The 23,512-nt window shown below is 38.6% G+C and overlaps 1 protein-coding gene across 2 annotated transcripts in view; it reads left to right on the top strand.

The window, feature by feature from the left end:
• The window catches only part of MRE11 (MRE11 homolog, double strand break repair nuclease), a 73,095-nt gene that overhangs the window by 40,004 nt on the left and 9,579 nt on the right, over nt 1–23,512 (top strand). For both annotated transcript variants that reach the window (XM_081240888.1, XM_081240889.1), the window contains exons 14-18: nt 1,524–1,580; nt 12,909–13,128; nt 14,043–14,126; nt 20,378–20,436; nt 22,296–22,363. In XM_081240888.1, the coding sequence (XP_081097014.1) occupies nt 1,524–1,580; nt 12,909–13,128; nt 14,043–14,126; nt 20,378–20,436; nt 22,296–22,363 (488 nt within the window). The remainder of the gene's footprint in view (nt 1–1,523; nt 1,581–12,908; nt 13,129–14,042; nt 14,127–20,377; nt 20,437–22,295; nt 22,364–23,512) is intronic.

Genomic DNA, 23,512 nt, shown 5'->3' with positions numbered 1-23,512 from the left:
CATAGTTTAGATGAAGTCACTCCTGCCTAAAAACAAAAGTCCTTACAGTTGCTCCCAAGGCCTTACTCAATGTGGTTTCTGTTACTTCTTCATCCTTATGTCTGCTCCAGCCCAGCGACCTCCTTGCTGTTTCTTAAACATACCATGCTTCTGTCCCAGTGCCTTTGCATATATTCTTTCCTTTGAGTGGAATGATTTTCACCAGTTATTTGCAAGGTTCATTCCCTACCTTTTAAAATCTTTGCTACCTTCTTGCTTTGCTACTTTCTCCATGAGGCCTTTGATGATCATCCTGTAGCCTCTCCTCAGCACTCTCTGTCCCTCTTCCTGCATTACTTTTCTCTGAGCACTTAACACCTTTTGCAAAGATTTCACAGGTTCACATATTTGAAAGGACTCATAAGACTCCACTGAACATACTCACTTAAAGTTTTTATTTAAAGGCAACTGGTAACAGTACAGCAAGAGAAGGAGTATAGTCAGGCATTAGGGATCTGAGAGATACCAGGCGTCTGTTTCTCATGTCCTTATATGTACACAGCAAACCTGGGACAGAACACCAAGATCTGTGCAGAAGTTTCCAGGGAGTCTTTTATGCCTGTCTGGTCACATAATCAAACCATGCTGTCTAACTGCTCATGCAGGTTGAAATCCATCAGTAAATGATTTGGCCCTGGGAATGCCAGAGGCTCCTCAGAGGTAAGGATGGAGCTTTCTCAGTCTAGCTATAAATTAACTTGATCCTATACACTTTCTAAAATACAACATAACTTTTTATTTTGTTTCTTATTTTTTAACACACACACACACACACACACTGATTGTAAGCTCCATGGAGGGCAGAATTCTTGACCATTTTGTTCATTATTGTATTCTCAGTTCCTACAATAGCACCTGGCATATAGCTTGGCTCAGTAAATATGTGCCGAGTAAGTTATTAAATAAATGGAGTTTATTTCTAGCTATATAACTATATTATAAGAGCTTTGGGAGCAAAAACCAGTAAAAAAGGAAGCTTTGTATCCTTCATGGCACCAGGACCAGGGTTGGCAGACAGCAAACATTTGGTGGTTGACTGTTAGCAAAATGGATCTTCAGGGGCCCACCCACTTCAGATAGCATTTCAGAGAGCCTCCTGGATGACTTGCAGCCAGGTACCCAGAATGATTTGAGCAATGTAATAATTTAAACCTATTAAAAGAGAGGTTTTTGTTTTTAGCTCTTTTACTGAAGTATAACACCCATAGGACATTAGAATTTTTTCCTCTGCAGTCCGACAGGCTGTTTTTCAATGACTTGGAACATTTGGTCAGCAGGTGATATAATTTGCTTAGGGCCAATTTTTCTTAGAGTACATTTCTGAATTTTTAATGCAAGTCACTGGGGGAATATGACTTCTTTATCTTTCGTGAAACAAAACCATACTTGAATTTCTGAGTTTTATGTTGTAATGGAAAACATCAGTTAATCAGTTTTATATTTACATAACAGACATGTTTGTGATTTATTCTGTTACAATCCAGGTACGTCATTTCAGAGAAAGCAGACAGAAGAATGAAGAAGATGATGAAGTTCGAGAGGTAATTTTTCTGAAAATTCCTTTATTATATGTCAGCTTGTTAAATCAGAATAACTAGTAGGTTTATTTAGAGTAGTCAGTCCACAGGATCTCTGTTGGGTGGGTAGGACTGAGCAGGGGTTGGCTGAGGACCGCTGCCTTTGACTTATTCCAGTTCGGCCTACGAGTATTCGGCTTGCTGATATTCTCTTTTTTTTTCCTTTTGCTCTTGTTGAAAACTTACTTAATTGCACATGTGTGTATGTAGTGGGTGCGGGCATGGAGGGGAGGCGCAGGAATAGTAGCCTGAAGAGCTCTTTTTAATGAAAATAATTCCCAACTGCTATTAGAGCATCTTATCAGTATAAAATCTTACCCTACTGAGCTGATATTGTTTGGGGCGAAAAGAAAGAAACTTAGTGTTTTGGTTAGCAGTGTCATCATAGGTAAATACACAGTGTCCACTGGCCTTTCTAAAATGTTGAAATTAGCCTGTTCACCCTCATCACTGTCTTTTCAGTCACTTTGGAGATTAGGGACTTGAGGTTAGCAACCGTTAACTTAAACTTTGGGCCTCTTTCTGATACTTGGTGAATTCATGATTGAAGTATATTTTCCTGTTTTCTAATTGTCCTTAGTGTTTGATGATTGCTGTCTAGTACTTAAAAATTATGTTATCAATTATTTACTTTTGGGCTTTTGTCTTGATTGCTTTCCTTCAGCATTTTGTATAGTACCTGTTGTGGGTAGCCATTCTGTTTTTTATTAGGAATATAAATATTGAAAAAGGTATAGTCTGTGTCCACCAGAGATTCTCAGTTTAGTAGGTGAGACAGATACATGTAGAAAGAAAATTTTAAACCTTATGACCTGAAGTTTCATCCTCACTGAATCCATACAACTGTCCATTTTTGTTCCCTAAATACTTCAGAATTGTAGCTGACAGGTGGTGAATTGGAAAGAGTTGAAACGTGACATATCCCTCAGATTAACTTTGACAAGTCCCACTATCTTCTCTGCTACAATAAAAAGGGGATAAATAGGAGCCCCTCCCCCCTTTTTAAATAATATTTTTTGCCTTGGTTTAAGCACACTCCTTAGGCAAAAGTCAAGACCTGAGTCACTAAGGAGAGAAGGAAAAGCACCCTGCTTAAGGAGAGGGAGACTCTCAATTTACTCTTTTCCCCCCTGAATTCTTCCAAAGGAATCCTGTTTAGTAGTTGACTACAAGGTAATACCACAGCCTTTAAGGTCAAGCAGTTTTAGACTCTGATAGGAAAAATCGGTTATCAAATAATTCTTCTGTACCATCTTTAGAGGTCATAAGATAGACTCTAGGTTTTTGTGGGGTTTTTTTTTTTTAATGAAACTTCCATGTCTAAATCTGATTTACTTCATCATCCGACATTCCATACTTGCTATTTAGGATTTTTAACTGATCCAATAATGCCACTTACCTGGAATTTTAGGGAATAGGAAAGTGACATTTTTGGTGTTGTGGGTTTTTTCTTTTCTCTATCTTACTATAGAAGTTTGATGTTCTGGGACACTCCTCCCCTCCAAATTGTGTCCCACTTCATTAGAATATGAAGAAATATGAACAGTATAGTAACTCAGTTAATAACCTTTCTTTAAAAAGAATATGCTAGGGCCTCCCTGGTGGCGCAGTGGTTGAGAGTCCGCCTGCCAATGCAGGGGATACGGGTTCGTGCCCCGGTCTGGGAGGATCCCATATGCCGCGGAGCGGCTGGGCCCGTGAGCCATGGCCGCTGAGCCTGCGCGTCCGGAGCCTGTGCTCGCAACGGGCGAGGCCACAACAGTGAGAGGCCCGCATACCGCAAAAAAAAAAAAAAAAAAAAAAAAAAAAGAATATGCTAGGATAACCTTCTAAATGTCTAGTTGTAATAGGTTTCACAGGTCTCTTTCTCTTATACCACTTAACACTATCCATGCAGTAAGATAGGAAATTTTGCAACATTAGCTAACATTGCCAGCAATAGTACCAGTATTGACTACAGTGTTTTCCCACACTGTGTCTTTCATTAATAGCCTTCAGTAATTGACTACAGAACTAAAAGCTACCATCATCCACTAAATTTCACACTCAACATTCCCAATATCAAAGTCATTCTCCTAAATAAATGTATTGGGAAAAAATAGAATTGGTTACCTATTTGACTTTATTCATTACTATTTTCAAGGGGGAAAGGGAAATGGTATTTATTAAATTTTTGCTATGTACATTACTTATACTAATCTCAGTTTCCATTTTACAAATGAAGAGACTGAGACCAGACTTAAGGTCACATGGTGGGGCTGGATTTTGAACCTGTTCTACCTCCGAGTCTGGACTTTTCCACCATACTATGTCCTATCAAGGCTTTATATTATAATAACATTAATACAAGATATGGCCAATGAATGGCTAAAAATTTAAGACTTCTAAAATCATGCAGCACGTGAAAATCACTTTATAATAAGCATAGAATCAATTGCTTTTTAAATTTTTTTTCAAGGTGATTTTTGGAAGCTAAGAGGAGAAAGCTATAGATTAGGGATCCCCTACCACATTTATTATATTTGTATTCATCTTATATAGAGTGCCCTTAAAGTAGAAAAGGAAGTTTGCCAAATGGTAAGAATGAATGCTAGAAAGAAATGATTCTTGGTTCTTGGATTATTTGACTTAAACTTGATTAACTTCTTCCTTTTTGTTTTGTTTTGTTTTTTAGGCCGCACTATGCGGCATGCAGGATCTTAGTTCCCCGACCAGGGATTGATAGCATTGGTAGCGCAGAATCTTAACCACTGGACTGCCAGGGAAGTCCCTTGATTAACTTTTTCAGTTTCACAGATGACAGAAATATTTCTTTATAATGGATCCTTTATGTTCGAAATCACTAATCTCAGTTTTTCGTTAGTCTTTTAAAGAGTAAGAGTGAACATTTTATTCAAGGATGGTAAGGAGAGGGTATGAGAAATTTCATATGGGAGTTTTTCAGAAGAAAAAACTTTGGAGTTCAGATTTTCAGCTATATTTTAAGACTGTAACAGGTAATCAGGGCTTCTTAGGTAATTTTTTAGTATACCATAGGGTATTATAAATTTTTTCATTCTCAGCATTCTATTTAGAACTTGACTAATAGAGTTTGGGACTTTCCCAAGCTGTGGTTCACAGTTTTGCGGAATTATTTAGTTCAGAATATGAATCCCAGTATCATACTTAAATTATTTAAACAGACAAACAAAGCATTAGTCCTTCCAGTAGAGAAAAAACATGCTTTAATGTCTTTTTGTTCACATAGAAACACTCTCAAGTATTTTCTTTAATTATAAGTTCATATTTAAGTAAAAGGCCAAATAGTAAATATTTTAGGCTTTGCAAGCCATATATGGCGTCTGTCACATATTTTTTTTTTACAGTCCTTTAAAAATGTAAAAACTCTTCTTAGTCTGATCCATAGTCCATAGTTGGACTGGGCCTCTGATTTCTTTCTTATGTTCTATCTGAATTTGAGGCAGGGTTGATGCCCTCTTTTAACCTGTAATACCAAGTGCTATTAACAGAGTGAAGAGGCAACCAATAGCATGGGAGAAAATATTTGCAAATCATATATCTGATAAAGGATTAATAACCAGAATATATAAAGAGCTCCTAAAATTCAACACAAAACAACCTAATTTAAAAATGAACAAAGGGCTTGAATAGATATTTCTCTAAAGAAGAAATACAAGTAACCAAAAAGCACATGAAATGATGCTCAACATCACTAATCACTAGGAGATTCTAATCAAAACCATGAGATACAATTCACACCCCTTTGGATGGCTATTATCCAAATATTAGAAAGTAACAAGTATTGGCAAGAAAATAGAGAAATTGGAACCCTTGTGCATTGCTGGTGGGAAGATAAAAACTACTGTGGAAAACAGTATTATGGTTCCTCAGAAAATTAAACACAGAATTGCCATATGATCTAGTGATTCCACTTCTGTGTATTTACCAAAAAAAAATTGAAAGCAGGGACTCGAACATGTATTTGTACACCAATGTTCATAACATTATTTACAATAGCCCACAGGTAGTAACGATCCAAAGTCTATCAAAAGATGAATGGGTAAACAAGATGTGATACATACATCCATTGGAATATTCTTTAGCCTTAAAAGGAATGAAATTGAAGTATAGAATGGTATATACTATATCATGGATAAACCTTCAAAACATTATACTAAGTGAAGTAAGTCAGACATAAAAGAACAAATACTATGTGATTCCACTTACATGAGATACCTAGAGTAGTCAAATTCATACAGACAGAAAGTAGAAGAGTGATTATCAGGGTTTGGGGGGGTGGTTAGGGAATGAAGGGTTATTTAATGGGTATGGAGTTTCAGTTTGGAATTATGAAAAAGTTGTGGCAGTGGATGATGGCAGTGGTTGTACAACAATGTGAATGTACTTAATGCCACTGAAATACACACTTAAAAATGGTTAAAATGGTAAATTTTTATGTTACGTATATATTACTACAAAAAAGTGCAATAATACTAGGGTAGTATATTTTTAAATCTCGCAAAAAGTATATGGAAACATTGTCTTGCCATTGGCCCTATGCCTCTACTCATGAAGTAAATTCATAGAAGTAATGTAGTTCAAAGATAGCAGTAAAGTCCACAGTCTGTTGTACAGAAAGATAAAGTATTATCTGAGTATAATGTTTGAGATGCTAAAATGAAGATGTAGTATTTAGACAAAGGCAAAGTATGAAATTTGGCAATGATGATAATTCATTCAAAGAAGTAATAATCATAAAAAGGCATGTGTTTTAAATTTTGCTAGATTCTGCCAAATCACTCCAAATGTGTTACACCAGTTCCTCTCCCGACCGATAGTATTAGGGAGTGCTTATTTCCCTGCATCCTTGCGGTCATGACATATTACTACATCTTTTGATCTTTACAAATCTAAGTGGTGAGAAATTATTTCTTACTGCTGCTTTTAATTCATACTACTTGTATTACTAGTGAGTCTGAGCAATTTTTATGTTTATAAGTTATATTTATATGAAACACCTGATCATGTTCTTTGCATAGAATATTTTTTTCTTTTGCCTAGGGCATTGGTCTTTCTCTAATTGGTTTATAAGAGCACTCGGGTGAAAGTGTGTGCACACTCTGTATGTGTGTTTGTGTAGTAGCAGAGTTAGGGTTTTTGTTATGTAAAAGAAGTATCTACTTGTTCCTGAGAGTTTTTTGTTTGTTTTTTTAAATCCAGAATGGGTAATGAATTAAGAGCTTTTTTGGCAACTGTGAAGAAGCATGCAGGGTTCTTCCTTCTGTGTTCTGTTAATACGGTGAATTATATTATTTTCTATCCTATTATTGACCCAACCTTAGTATCACTTTGTGAAGCCCCTGATGGTAGGTGTACTGGTCTTTCCATGCGCCCTGGGATTCCTGTTGTTTGCTTTGATATTCATGAGTAAGATACTGTAATTTTCCTTTTGTACATGCAGTCCTTTGTCAGTTTTCAGTACCATGTTATGCTGGCTTTATAAAAACCAGCTGGAAGCTTTCTTTCTTTATGCTCTGTTCCTATTGAAATAGCCATGGAATCATCTGTTCTTTGAAGATTTGGTAGAATTTACCTGTGAAACTTTCTGGTTGTGATCCTTTTCGGGAGTGTAGTTCTTTTAAGAACTTTCTCAAAATGTTGTTAATTAGTCTGTTGAGACTGTCTATCTTTTTTTGATTCAGTTTAGGTCATTTATTTTCCTAATTACTTAGAACTGAGCAAAGTGTTTTATCATAATTCTTTTAATTTTCCTTAGATCTTTTTTTCCCTCCATTCTCCTTTCTTTTCTTTAATTTAACAATTCACTTTTAAATTGTTTCATGTGTTCTGATATGCAGTATTTTTATTATCATTTTCTAGGTATTCTACAATTTTGGTTTCGTTTTGCAGTTTGGAGTCCAGGCTTTTGTCTTATTAATTTCGAATTTTATTGCATTGTGATTAGAAAGTATGATAATATTCTTTTTACTATTTAGGATTGATGTTTTTCTTAGCATCCCATTATATATCAGTTAAAACATTTCACGGGGTCTTGAAAAGAAGTATATTGTTTATTTTCAGAGTACAGAGTTCAACATGTATCAGTTAGATCTACCTTATTATGTAATTTAGGTCTCCTTTTTTCTTTTAAATATATATATTTTTTATTTTATTTTATAAATTTATTTATTTATTTTTGGCTGCATTGGGTCTTCATTGCTGTGTGCAGGCTTTCTCTAGTTGGAGCGAGCGGGGGCTACTCTTCATTGTGGTGCACGGGCTTCTCATTGCGGTGGCTTCTCTTGTTGTGGAGCACAGACTCTAGGTGCATGGGCTTCAGTAGTTGTGGCACGTGGGCTCAGTAGTTGTGGCTCATGGGCTCTAGAGTGCAGGCTCAGTAGTTGTGGTGCACGGGCTTATTTGCTCCGTGGCATGTGGGATCTTCCCGGACCAGGGCTCGAACCCTTGTCCCCTGCGTTGGCAGGTGGATTCTTAACCGCTGTGCCACCAGGGAAGTCCCTGTATATATATATTTTAATGTAGAGCTAGTTCTTGTTATTCATGGTAGTTGTATTCTATAAAGTCACTGTAAACACTGAGTGAACACTGAACTGTTGCTTCTAGGGGAAGTATAGGAATAGGCTCCTGCCAGCCACTGGTTACAACATTTTTGTTAACTGATTAATACATAACCCTTTCCATGTGTGTTTCTGTTTTAAGACCTTACTCAATATATATCATTGATTCATTAGCATTGGACTTGTGGCCCATTCAGCGCATGCCTTAATGAAGTGTATATGACGCATGTGTTTCCTCCATAAGGCACATCACAGCTTCTTGCACTTAGGAACCCTAGACAGCGCTTCAACACTACACTGGGGGCCGTTTTAAAAGTAAAATCCCCAGCTGAAAGCACAAAATTGTGAACACGGCAGTAAACGTACTGTGAAAAGGATACCCGTTTAAAGAAGACTGAGTGTCGCCTCGTTCGACCTCATCTGGGAAAGTGTGTGTCAGGCGATTCAGAATTTGCACCTCTCTGCACGTGTCCATGAATGACCAGAAACGCATCAGGAGTTAGAAATAGACTTTGGCAAGTAGGTGAATTTGCATATACGGAGTCTGAAAATTATGAGGACTGACTGTACTTCATCTGGGACAAGAAAGATGAATTGAAATCTTTTTCAACTGTTTTTTCTTTGTATCTTTTTGGTTGTATTCCCTAAAGTTTTGTTCTTTTGGAGTTGTAATGCCATGTTGAGCCATTCCTGTAGTGACTTAGCTGTTGTTTCACTTCAGCCAGTTCATCAGCGTGAAGCTGGGTTACCTCCACCTCCCCCCACCCGCTGCACTCCTGCTTCTGCCCTGCCTGCTCTGTGCTTATCTCCTCATCTAGCCCTGTCTCTCCGTATTTCATGGCACCACACAGAGCTTAGAAAAGCTCTAGATGCCTATTCTTAGACCCAGAACTAGTCATTCCAAGCAAGAGAGACTGTTGTCATGGCCCCTTGGCATGGGTAGATCAATTTTGGAGCTCTCTACACTGTCTGAAACTCTTCTCAACCTTCTCCCTTAGCCAGGCCAAATATTCACTATACCCATTAACTCCTTCTCCTAGGTTTTGTGTTTTGTGGGTGGAGCAATTTTCTAATTTTATTCAAAAAGGTATTTTTAAAATTTTTGTTCTCCTTGTTACATTTTGATAGGTTTAAAGGAAGAGATCAGGGCAGCATTGCTCTTATTCTGTTTTTAATCAGAAATTTGTATTCATTTCAGAGTTAGGATATTTCATTAAGTCTCAAACTTGTCTTTTCTAGACAGTTTCTTATCAAATTAAAATTTATTAAGTTAAAATCTTGGCCCTCAGGTTTTTATTATTTTCCAGGCTTTCAATTGTTTTGTTCTACCTAATTATTTTTACTATATATTTGTAAGAGATTATTGCTTATGTTTTTCTGATTATAAAAGTAATATTTTAGAAAACCTACATTGTAGCACGTTTGAAATATTCAAGAATAATGAAGAAAACAAAAAGCACCCTAAAATTTCATCACCCAGAGATAGCAGCTATTTTTGGTGAGTTTTTTTCTTTTTTCTTTAATTTCATGAAAAAAGGAATCACTATCTTTTATTTAAATCCATACACCTAAAACAAATATCATATAATACCGCTTATATGTGGAATCTAGAAAAATGGTACAGATGAACTTATTTGCAAAGCAGAAATAGAGACATAGATATAGAGAACAAACGTATGGATACCAAGGGGGGAAGGGAGGGTGAGATGAATTGGGAGATTAGGATTGACATATATACACTACTATATATAAAATAGATAACTAATGAGAACCTACTGTATAACACAGGGAGCTCTACTCAATGCTCTTTGGTGACCTAAATGGGGAGGAAATCTAAAAAAGAGGGGATATATGTATACGTATAACTGATTCACTTTGCTGTACAGCAGAAACTATCACAACATTGTAAAGCAACTATACTCCAACAAAAATTAATTAAAAAAAAATAAATCCATACACCTATTCTCAGTCTTCATCTGGGCTGAACTCTCAGCATCTTTTAAAATAAAACTATTTTTCAAAAACAAATTAAGAAAACAAGTCCAGGGCTTCCCTGGTGGCGCAGTGGTTGAGAGTCCACCTGCCGATGCAGGGGACGTGGGTTCGTGTCCCGGTCCAGGAAGATCCCACATGCCACGGAGCGGCTGGTCCCGTGAGCCATGGCCGCTGAGCCTGCGCGTCCGGAGCCTGTGCTCTGCAATGGGAGAGGCCACAACAGAGAGAGGCCCGCATACCACAAAAAAAAAAAAAAAGAAAACAAGTCCATTTACAAGAACATCAAAAAGAGTAAAATACTTAGGAATAAACCCAATAAAAGAAACATAAGACTTGCACAATAAAAATCATAAAATACTGCTGAAAGTAATTTTAAAAGTCCTAAAAAAAAGTACTAAATAAATGAAATGATATCCCATGTTCATGAATTGGAAGACTTAGTACTGTTTAGATGACAGTAATCCCCAAACCCCATCTGCCCTTTTTTCTTTTTTTGGCAGTAATTGACAAACTGATCCTAAAGTAATGGTAATTAAAACAGTGTGGTACTGGGATAAGGCTAGACAAATAGATCCATGAAACAGAATCAAGAATCCAGAAATAAACTCTGACATTTATGGTTAATTGGTTTTCCAGAAGGGTGCCAAGATAATTCAATGGGGGAAAGAACAGTCTTTTCAACAAATGGTGTAGGGACAACTGGATATCCATATGCAAAAGAGGCTGGATCCCTATATCACACAGTATTAAAAAATTAGTTCAAAATGGATCAAAGAATGGGAAAAAAAGATCAAAGACCTAAATATATGCACTAAAACCATAAAACTCTTAGAAGAAAATATAGGAGTGGATCTTTGTGACTCTGGATTAGGCAATGGCTTCTTAGATATGACACCAAAAGCTCAAGCAACAAAAGAAAAAATAAACTGAAATTCATCAAAACTTAAAACTTTTGTGCTTCAAAGGACGCCATCAAAAAGGGAACAGACAGGGGCTTCGCTGGTGGCGCAGTGGTTGAGAGTCCACCTGCCGATGCAGGGGACATGGGTTCGTGCCCCAGTCCGGGAGGATCCCACATGCCGTGGGGCGGCTGGGCCCGTGAGCCATGGCCGCTGAGCCTGCGTGTCCGGAGCCTGTGCTCCGCAATGGGAGAGGCCACAACAGTGAGAGGCCTGCGTACCGCAAAAAAAAAAAGGGGGGAACAGACGACCCAAGAAACGGAGAAAATATCTGCAAATCATATATCTGATAAGGGTTCGATATTCAGAACAAATAGAGAACACTTATAACCCAACAATAAAAAGACAAATAGCCCACTTCAAAAATGGGCAAAGTATTTGAATAGACATTTCTCCGAAAAGATACACAAATGAAAAGATGCTCAACATGATTAGCCATGAAGGAAATGCAAACCAAACCCACACTAATACACCACTTTATATCCATTTGATCTTTTGTTGGGTCTTCATTGCTGCACGTGGGCTTTCTCTAGTTGCATCGAGCAGGGTCTACTCTCTTTTTTTTTGCAGTACGCGGGCCTCTCACTGCTGCGGCCCCTCCTGTTGCGGAGCACAGGCTCCGGACGCGCAGGCTCAGCGGCCATGGCTCACGGGCCCAGCCGCTCCGCGGCATGTGGGATCTTCCCGGACCGAGGCACGAACCCGTGTCCCGTGCATCGGCAGGCGGACTCTCAACCACTGCGCCACCAGGGAAACCCGCAGGGGGTACTCTTCACTGTTGTGCGCAGGCTTCTCATTGCGGTGGCTTCTCTCGTCATGGAGAACAGGCTCTAGGTGCGTGGGCTTCTATAGTTGTGGTGCGTGGGCTTCAGTAGCTGTGGCTCATGGGCTTAGTTGCTCCTCAGCATGTGGGATCTTCCTGGACCAAGGCTTGAACCTGTGTCCCCTGCATTGGCAGGCAGAATCTTAACCACTGCGCCACCATGGAAGTCCACATCCATGTGATCTTGATGCTTGGAACATTCTTTTTGGGTGGCACGGGGTTCATGACACAAGATTATTTTTCTTTCTCTATAGATTCAGTTACTTTAATTGGTTCTTCACTAGAGAAGCAAGAATCTCATAATTGGTTCTCATTACTTGCTTGTAAAGCTCCTTCTGCCATGCCTCTAGATTCCACCATTCTTGCTCGGAGAAATAAACAGCCACATCCTTGAAAGTCAGAGGTGATGGAGCTGGCTCGGCCATGGGCCCTTGCGGTCCCACCCGGCCCCAGACGGGGTTACGGCCAAGCCAGGTGTCCCAGCTGCCCGCGGCACCTCCCCTGCGGCAGCCTCCAGCTCCCCACCGACCTCCAGGTTTTTTTCTTGTTATTTATCAAGAGCCCATTGTACAAAGTAGCTCAAATGATGACATTCTCTTACAAATGGTGGTGTTGCGTTAGGGGCGATTGCCAACATTCCTCCCAGTTCTGAAACGTTTGATTTTGTGAAATTTTATGGTTCTTGATACACATTTTCAAAAGGTCTCATTTTACAGATATCAGTAGTATTGTAAATTGATCTAACAAATCGTAGGCACTGAATTTGATTGATGGGGGAGAGAGCTTCTCCTGTTTTACATTTTTTAGCATGATTAGTGAAAAAGAATAGTTTAGACAGTTTGGCAATATGAAATGTCCATGTGAGTGACTGGATTAATGACTTTTAGGCTGCTGCATTGTCTACTGATGTGTATTTTCCTCTTGTCATCCCTCTTAGGCCATGAGTAGGGCCAGAGCCCTCAGATCTCAGTCAGAGGAAGCTGCTTCCGCCTTTAGTGCTGATGACCTTATGAGTATAGATTGGGCAGAACAGATGGCTGATGACTCTGATGACAACATCACAGCAGCAGCCAACAAAGGAAGAGGCCGAGGAAGAGGCCGGAGAGGAGGAAGAGGGCAGAATCCAGTGTCAAGAGGAGGATCTCAGAGAGGAAGAGGTTAGCACTGCGTACAGTCTCTCTTACACATTCACACTTGGCAGTTGTGTGGGAAATTCAGAATTGTGTTCATCTTGGCAGAATTGAGTTACACAGTCCTTTAAAAATTTATTTTTATAATGCATAAAAACAGCCTTTAATGTAGTTCCAACATGTACATTTCACATAAATAAATTCTGAATGGCCACATGCACATATAGTTTGAATAGTTCTTAACACGTTTTTTTTTAAAGAATTTCATAGTGCTTCTCACACATTGGGAACATTTAATAGACATGTTTACTCTCACATGTACAAAGTAGTAGTGAGGCAAACACTTAAGGAAAATGTCTAGCTAGTGCCCACTAACCACAGGAAGAAAACTCCAGATTATAAAAAGTATTATTTTTGAAAACTGCCCCTACACAATTTGAGTTTTTAAAGCAATCATTAAATTAATTGCCATCATTGTGTCTAATGTGATACTATTGTCACTGAATGGTCCAAATAATAGAAGATAGTTATCCAGTGACTTCCTGATGCATTATAGAAATCCATCCCTAGGAATAGTTTTAAATCATTTTTTTATTAAATATTTATCTGTCGGAATTTTAAGCTGTTAAAATGGGTAGTACTTTAGTTAAAAATCTCCCAGGAGAGAAATCCCCATCTTCTAGTGATAATTGTTTTCATTATCCTTACATTTATAAATTTTTTTCTTACATTGTAATTGGAACAATATGAACCAAGTGTGGCCTAAGAATAGTCTCTGAAAATTAATTGATCAGACTCTAGATGTTTCTTCTTATATATATCTTTGACATCTTACACATAAACTATGTTCTGACATAACTTTATTTAGTGGTGTTTAAAAAAAAAAAAAAAAAACTTAGCTACTGATGGACTTGTATACTGACCGCTCATTATTCTAACAGCAGGCGCTGTTCTGGAGACTCCTACTCGAGGCAGAAGTTCAAAGGCCACTACGTCAACATCTAGAAATATGTCTATTATAGATGGTGAGTATAGACTGCAAAAGATCACCTAGCAGGTACTTATAAATTCCAACACAGGAAGACTCAGGAAACCCCATGAGTAAACCTTACTGGTTTGTGTTGAATCACAGGATAAATTATGCTGATTTAAAAGACCTTTGCCATTCATGGAGGCTATTGAAGATGGTGGGCTCTAAAAATTAACTTTTATATCCTACTTTACACAAATTTGGTTATTTCCCTTTTATAGAGGGATCACTAAGACATGGAAAAGGCAGTTGGTCAGTGTGTCAACAATGATTAAGAGAAGGAACTGCTCCTTAATGTACTGTAAACTTTCTTTCCTCATGCTGCTTTTGTCCATCTCTACCTTTAGTATAGAGTCATGTGAGCTGTGTTTAAGGGAAGTTATAGTTAGGATTCTTTGAATTGATCTTGTGTATGTGCTGTGGTCTAAAAATTAGCCTCAAACTAAGGGAACCTATTTTTATAAACTATTTTAATAATAATTTAATATAGAAATTTAATAAACTTTTTAATATTATAGTTTATGAGATCAGAGGAAGTTGTAAGTCAGATCTGTGAAAATACACGTTAAAATAGGTGGTGATATATTTTTCTCCCTACCATTCAGAGTATATCCATATGTACTTTATTTATATTATCTTATTATTTGAGATTAATTTTTGACAGATTGGAGAGTTGGACTAAATCTCACAAGATGAAATTTATCAAGGGTAAATATAAACTGTATTTATGTCCAAAAGGACAGCTGCACAGAGAAGTATATGATATTACCAGGGAACCACGTAAGAAAGACTTAGGTCACTAAGATTGTGCAGGTTGATCTAACTGTCCAAATCTAATGGTGCCTTAAGCACTATTAATAGAAGTAATGCTTCTTTACAGCAAGGAAGTTCTCCCTCGTACTGATTGGATGTATCATGCCAAGAATACTGTGCTCATCTTTTGGAACCATATTTCAAGAAAGATGTCAACTTTATATGATCATTCAGAAGAGAAACCATATAATATAAAAAATTTGATAGAAGGAACTTAGGATATCTAACATGGGAAAAATTCAAGTCTTTACAGAAATTAAGTTCTGTTATATCAAAGATCGAATAGATTTGATTTGTTTAGTCCTAAAGACAGTGGTTTTAAATCTATTTTAAGTTATGGATTCTGAAAGCTATGTCTCCTATCTTTAAATAAGTACTCATATGCAATTGTACTCCATTTCAAAGGACTCAGGGACCCCCATGAAGCCTATCCATGGGCTCCAGGTTAAGAACTACCAACCCAATGAGGATAGATGGAAAAGCTAATCACACACAGATTTAAGTTTACTATGTTTTAAAGTGGACCTGGAAGGCTTAAGAACAATTTCACCTACTCCCTCTTTTATAGACGAGGGAATTGAGCTAAGTAATTTGCCCTAGGTTGATAAAACCACTAATAGTACTAATAATAGCTAATACTTATGTGACAATTACTTCAGGCCTCTCAACAGCTCAGTGGGATAGGCACTTATTATTTCTCTGTTTTACAGAAAAGGGAACTGAGGCTTTGAAAAGATAGACAACTTACCCAAGGTCTCACAACTAGTAAATTCTAGAGCTTGAATTGATCCCACATTCTCTGGCCTTCAGAGTGAGTAGGTAACCACTCTACTGTTAGTTTCCAGAGCAAGAGAAGATTAGAGGTTGAGCTACTACTGGCTCTCAGTAGAGAAGTCTTTGCATTATACGGAATAATCTATCAACCAAAATAAAGATGGTGTAAGCTGCCTCAGAAGGAAGTGAGTTGTGACTCCATCAGAGAAAGTTTTCAATATTTTCTGGATGACAGATGACATTGGAGGAAGGATAAAAACATCAGGTCTCGGGCTTCCCTGGTGGTGCAGTGGTTGAGAGTCCGCCTGCCGATGCAGGGGACACGGGTTCATGCCCCGGTCCGGGAGGATCCCACATGCCGCGAAGCGGCTGGTCCCGTGAGCCATGGCCGCTGAGCCTGTGCATCCGGAGCCTGTGCTCCACAGTGGAAGAGGCCACAACAGTGAGAGGCCTGCGTACCGCAAAAAAAAAAACAAAAACAAAACAAAAAAACATCAGCTCTATTAAATGATTCTTAAAGAACCTTCTTATCAAAAGTTCTGCTGCTATGTTTTTATTCAGGGATTATTCAGTACTTGAGTAGGGCCAGCTGAGATCCTTATCTTTTGACTTTAGAAGTATATTGTCTCTGTTGCCTTTTAGAAAATGGCATTTAGAAAGATGCGGTGACATGCTTGGAAGGTGTAAGCTGAAAGCAGAGAAGGGAAAAGGAAGTGAAAAAAGGCAGCACGGTAAACGATCTGGGATGAGTTCAACATGTAAAAAGCTTTGTGACTTCGGACAAGTCACTCACTCTCCTAGTTTGTTTACGTGTGCATTGGGAATAATCTTGCCATATTGGATTACTCTGGGGATTAAAAGCAAAAAGCCTTGAAATTCCCTGGTGGTCCAGTGGTTAGGACTCCACTGAGGGCCTGGGTTCAATCCCTGGTTGGGGAACTAAGATCCTGCAGGCCACGCAGTACAGCCAAAAAAAAAAAAAAAAAGGAAAGCCAAAAACCTGGCACATAGTAGGCTTTTGTGAAATGTTTATATATATATATATATATATATAAGAACTATTATAAAAAAAAATAGAAAACAGAGGGAGTTAGAAAAGGATCGTGAGTAAAATATGAACACTTCCATGTTAAACTACCAAAAGTTGGTCAGCGTGCAACACAGAGGCATAGACTTTGTAAATTACCTGCCTTTACCTTAGCCCAAACTGCCTTTTATCATCATGGCTTTGTTGTTTTATGTGAAACTTTCCTTGACACCAGTGGGCAGAATTAATCACTCAGATTGAGTCTTCAGGTTTCCATTGTTGTCATTAAGAAATCAGCTATTGGGCTTCCCTGGTGGCGCAGTGGTTGAGAGTCCGCCTGCCGATGCAGGGGACACGGGTTCGTGCCCCGGTCCGGGAAGATCCCACATGCCGCGGAGCAGCTAGGCCCGTGAGCCATGGCTACTGAGCCTGCGCGTTCGGAGCCTGTGCTCCGCAACGGGAGAGGCCACAACAGTGAGAGGCCCGCATACTGCAAAGAAAAAAGAAATCAGCTATTAGTTTAGCTTGTTGCTTTATTTAAAGTAATCTGTTTTTCCTCCGGCTGGCCATCTTTGGTGTTGTATACTTTCACTATGATGAATCTAGATATGTGATTCTTTTTTTATCCTGCTTAGGATTTATGGGGTTTCATGAAACTGTGAATTGGTGCCTTTTATCATTTCTAGAAATCCTTTGCTGTTATCCCTTCAGATATTACCTCTGTGCTATTCTTTTTCTTCTAAGACTTCAATTAAATAAATGTATGACCTATTCACTGTGTCCTCCCACTGGAGGAGGAGTACTAACTTCCCAGAGTAGTTATAAGTGTTAAATGAGCCATGCATAACCATTACTGAGCACAGCACTTAGAAAGAATACAATAAATGACTGCTGCTGTTAGTATTAGTGACAGTGTTTACAATTAACTCATGAAAATGGATGTTTCTATAAATCAGTCTAAATTTGTCTTTTATGCAGTTGATTTGGTCCAATGGTTTTGCAGTTTAACTCCAACATTGGCCTTTTTTTGAAAAACGAAACTGACTTTTTAATATGGTCTCTGACAAAATAACCATGGAGTACTAACTATAGTTACTATAAGTTTGGGATAAAAGCAACTTTAAACTATAGCTTCTACGTTTGTATTATAAATGGAGGAATAAAGAGATAAATAAAGGTTCAATCCTATTATAACAAGCTCCATGGAGTATAAAGATTTGTACAATAGTACTGGAGTTTTATTGGGAAAGGTAGATATTACACTTATACCCAGCAGCAGTTGTGAATGAGAGTTAACAGCCCAGACTTTTCCACTGAAGTTTGTCTGCAGAGGATAGTGACTAAGTTAATAAAAGAAGCCTCTGTCTTTGCATTTAATTTACCATGGTTACCACTGCTGCTACTCCATCCATTATGACTAGTGAAATCATTTGAATGCCTACTACATCTAGGCGCTTGCCAAAACAATTTACATTAACTACCTCTTTTTATCCTGTCAACAATTTTCAGCATGAAGTATTATTAACACTGTTTTATAGGTGGGGAAACCGAGACTTGAAGAAGCCAAGGAACTTGGCCACAGTCACCCAGCTAGTGAGTCCACATGGCTCTAACTCTAAAACCAGAGCTTTTAACCCCCAATACAGTATGTATTGCCTTCCTAACAGAACCGAGTGCTTAATTTTCTGATAATGTTAATTTATCACACAAATATTTATTGGGGATAAAAAGAAAGGAAGGCTCTTGTTTCTTCCAGGAGCCGAGAGTTTGAGGGGTCAGTTAGTGAATAACGATTGAGCAGAAATAGTTTTTGAAAGAGTCACGATTGCTGGCCTTTTCATTCAGTTGCCCTCTCCAGCCTTTTGCGTAGAGTAGGATGTGAGGCTAGTGATTGAGCAGGGTGGGTAAGAACTCTGCTTCTGCCTTTCCTTTCTCCTCTCAGGTAGACATCCTAAGGTTGGGGATAGAACCTGGAATAGGAAAAATGAGGAAATCATAAATTTAGGCTAGGTGGAAAGATTCCTGAGTTTTCTGACTAGGAGAATTTTGGACTTTGTAGGGTTCTTTGAGCATTTGACTTCTTCAAGTCCTCGGTCTTTTTATCTCCTCTTGCTCTGTTGTCTAGTTTGGGGGTTATCTTGGAGGAAACCTTTTTTTTGTATTAGGAAACTGGTAAAGTGTAGGAGAAAATTAAACCTCTAACTGGCTGTTTAAATTTTATTCTAGGTTTTTAATAATCTGCACTTAATTCCAGTGGGGGGGGGATGGGAGGGGGGGGTGGTTACCCACACCACCAAGCAGTCCTCAGACACCTGCTGGGTGTCCTGCAAGTCAACTCAATTCTGACACTACCTGCCCAGAGACAGCATCAGATCCCACAGGGGAAGGACTCAGTTCCAGAAGACTGCCCCCCTCTACTTCAGATGCCAGTCACAAGTCCAGGTTGTTATCTGTACTTCTGACTAATAGGCTATCAATCAGAGGTCCCCATGACTCCCTCCTTGGATTCAATTAACTTGCTAGAGTGGCTCACAGAACACAGGAAACTAGTTTACTCACTAGATTACTGGTTTATTACAAAAGATATGAAAGGATATGAATCAACAGCCAGATGAAGAGATGTATAGGGCAAAGTCCAGAGCAAAGGAGCTTCTGTCCTCATTGAGTTTGGGGTCTAGGCATGGTGGCACGTGGAAGCATCTTGATTCACCACCTGGAAGCTCTCTGAACCCCCTCCTTTTGGGTTTTTATGGAGGCCCCACTACATAGGAACGATTGATTAAATCATTGGCTGTTGGTGATTGATTCAACCTCTAGCTCCTCTTCCCTCCCCAGAAATCGGGGATGGGACTGAAAGTTCGAACCCTCTATTCCTGGTTGGTTCCCCTGGTAACCAGCCTCCCTCCTCAGTTGTGGTCCCAAAGTTACCTCATTAACATAACAAAAAGCACCTTGATGGCTCTCATTGCTTTAGGAAATTAGGGTTTTGGGGGCTCTCTGCCAGAAATGTGGATGAAGACCAAACATATATTTCTTACTGTAAAATCAAAATATTATAGTTTTGGTCTCAGGAAAAATAAAAATTAACTAAACTTCATGTTTCTAACCAAGTTTACAAAGCTGAAAATGCAAGGATTCATAGGAAGGTTATCATGGAATGAAAGATAAGCTGTTTTCTAGCATTCCCTCTAGACTATTTCTTAGGTACTGAATATTTTTATCAAAGTAGAGGAGAATAAGGAAGTGCTTACTGGAACCATGTGGCTCCCACAGGGAAAGAGATTGCCAACTATAAGAGAAGGAAGACCTGTGGAGGGTTACTTTCACTATATTTGGAGTTCAGTCCATTAGGTGATCAGACTTTATCCTTCAGTTATTTTTCTATAAAATATTTTTAGTGTAGGTGTATTTATGAATACTGCTTACTACTTTATTTGAGTAAACTGGGAAATCATATGAGACTGGTAGTTAGACATATAATTCCATCTCCCGATTTTAAAGCATATTAAGTGGTTTTATAATTAGTCATCATGGATGATAAGACTTAGGAAACCTTCAGCTAAAGAAGTGTGCAAATTTTTCTAAGCTTTTTTAAGAATAACATAATGGATGTTTCATCTTTTTCATTATAGCCTTTAAAGCTGCAAGACAGCAGCCCTCCCAAAATGTTGCTACTAAGAATTCTTCAGAGGTAAGAAAAAAAGTTTTCTAGTGTACCAATTTATGTATCCTACATTATGATTGTCAATTCTTTGGTCTACAAAGTAAATAAAAGAAGAAAAAATGTGGAACATTAAAACTGTAGAGAACTTTACTGATTATCTAGACTGAGGGCTTCTAGGGTTTTTGCACGGGAGGAGGGTTTCTCTTTTTCTTTCTTTGATAATGGATCGCATGATTGGACACCCATAAATTTATGTACCCAGTAATATTTTTAAGGATAATAACGTTGAACCAAAAGAGTCCATGCATGGAAAACTATGATTGAAGATGGGCGTTCAGTGCGTAGAGAGGTCTTATTTATTGCTGGCTTCCTTTTGTTACTTATACTCTCATAATACTCTGGCTTGTGTCTTAATGGCTGAAGCCAGACTCAAGACAAGCTACCAGGTCTGAGTCTACGGACCTCTGTGTTCAGCTCTAAATTTAACATGAAACTTCTGCTCTTCCTTTGGATTCCAAGAAGAGTCCAGAATGGGCTTGATTGTCCTGTTACCTCTCTTTCAAAACACATGTGTCTTACTTCCCAGGCACCATCCCTGGCCTCTACCTACTAGATGCCTGGGGTTTCCCCCCTAGTTATGATAATCAGAATGTCTCCAGACATGTCCAGATGTTTCTGGGATGGGAGGGGGGGTTAAAAATCACACCTAGTTGAGAATCGTTGCTCTATATCATACTGCCCCACCAGTATTTTCTCAAATTTCACTCCTTCTTGATCTCTTGAGTATGTGACACAATTGACCACCTCCTCTTCCAGAAAACTTCTCTGTTTTTTTGGTTTTTTTCCTCTCTTATTATTATACAATTATATATGGGTATACTGGTGCTAACTTTTACCCTGAGCTCCATTTCATTATTCCTATTCAACTATTGCCGGCTATCGCTTCAAGATCATGTCTGAAAACAAAATTATCATCATGTCCACAAGGTAGCTTCCCTTCTAGATTTTTCTTTTATAATGCAAGAACATGAGTTCAGAAAGAGCAAGTCATGGTAACTTTTTCTTTCATTTTTTTGATTGAGGTGACATAGTGGTAGATCAGGGGAATGCTGAAGGCATTTGATTCCTTCAAGGCACTTAAGACAATCTCCTGATAGTTTCATGGACAAAATGCAGAAATATTGGCTGGATTCATAGCCATTTGGACAACTTCATTTAATGGTCTTTGATTAATATTTCAATGTCAGCCTTGGGTGGGGGTGGGTCTCAAGTGCTGCTTTTTTCACTATTTTGTCTTTGGCTTTATCAGTTGGATGAAGACATGGCAAATGTGTGTATTAAGTGTCAAGATAACACAAAATGTAGAGGAATAGGTAGTAATTTGGATAATAGTATCAAGAATCACAAGTATCTTTCATGGGGCTTAAAAGCAGCAAGTGATATTTAACAGGGATAAATGTAACAGAAAAACAGATATCCGGTACTTCCCACACAGTCTTATACCTCATTTAAAATTGGAGATGAAGCACTGATGGCCTAGTTCCTCATTAGAACCCAAGAAAATCACAGGGCACTGTCCGCACATGACCCAATGTGAGTCATTCACCAATCCGAGTGCATGTTCCTTTAGGTACCCAGGCTGCCGTGGTAGCAAGAGAGAAGTGAGCTCACACATGTTGTATAAAAAAACCATTTGTAAATGAAGAGTGACAGTAGTGGGGAGGTTAGGCAGAGCTTTAGCTTTCATGGTTATTGCTTACATGTTATCTGTCTCCTTTTTTGTAACTTTTTGTAAAAATATATATTTTTTGACATTAGTTAATGCATTTTTATTCAGATTTTCCATTCCCACAAAGACTATTTGCTGTTTTGTTTCTCCCCCTTAGGTGATTGCGGTAGATGAGTCAGATACAGAAGAAGACATTTTTCCTACCACTTCCAAAGCTGATCAAAGGTCAGTGCAGTGACTTCCTGCAAAAAGGAACATCTGAAAAAATTAAAAATTATCCAGAATTCAACATATACATTTCTCTATGCTACAGAAGTCTGATTTTAAAAAAAAATTTATTTATGTATTTATGTATGTATGGCCATGTCGGGTCTTCATTCCTGCACACAGGCTTTGTCTAGTTGCGGCGAACGAGGGCTACTCTTCATTGTGGTGTGCGGGCTTCTCATTGCGGTGGCTTTTCTTATTACGGAGCACGGGCTCTAGGAGTGCAGGCTTCAGTAGTTGTGGCTCGCAGGCTCAGTAGTTGCGGCACATGGGCTTAGTTGCTCTGTAGCATGTGGGATCTTCCCAGACCAGGGTTCAAACCCATGTCCCCTGCATTGACAGGCAGATCTTAACCATTGCACCACCAGGGAAGCCCTGGAAGTCTAACAGATTTATTTTCAGCTAGTCACATACGTACAAAAGTGAAAAATAGATCAAGGGGTAGTTCGTGGAGTCAATGCAGCATTATTACAAGTTTTCACTGAAAATTTGAATAACTTGTCATTCATTTCCTTTTGCCTTTATTACCCAGTGATTTTCTTGCTGGAATACTATGTCCTCTCCAATTAACAGAAAATAGCTTTGTATTTTGTTAATATTCTGTTTCAGCTTTCAGCACTTCCTGTGTGTCAGGTACCGTTCTGAGCCTTTGCCTATGAATTAGCTTATTTGCTGGTCACAGTCACTCCAGGAGGTAAATGTACTCAGCTTTCAGCACTTCCTGTGTGTCAGGTACCATTCTGAGCCTTTGCCTATGAATTAGCTTATTTGCTGGTCACAGTCACTCCAGGAGGTAAATGTACTTATAACTCTATTTTCCCCCTTTTACCTTTGAAGAAAGTGAGGCGTGGTAGTCTACGTAACTTACTTAAGGTCACACAGCCAGTCATGTAGCCAAGCATTCTGCTCCAGGACTCATCTCTGCTGTTGCTGCTGCTTCTTTTTTTTTTTTTTTTAATTTTATTGAAGTATAGTTGATTTACAATGTTGTGTTAATCTCTGCTGTACAGCAAAGTGAATCAGTTGTACATATACATATTCTTTTTCATATTCTTTTCCATTATGGTTTATCACAGGATACTGAATATGGTTCCCTATGCTATGCAG

The sequence above is a fragment of the Mesoplodon bidens genome (genome assembly GCF_964165515.1).
Source record: "Mesoplodon bidens genome assembly, chromosome: 7".
NCBI lineage: Eukaryota > Metazoa > Chordata > Mammalia > Artiodactyla > Ziphiidae > Mesoplodon > Mesoplodon bidens.
Note: the sequence above shows the minus strand (reverse complement) of the source record. Positions and strands in the feature narration are given on the sequence as shown.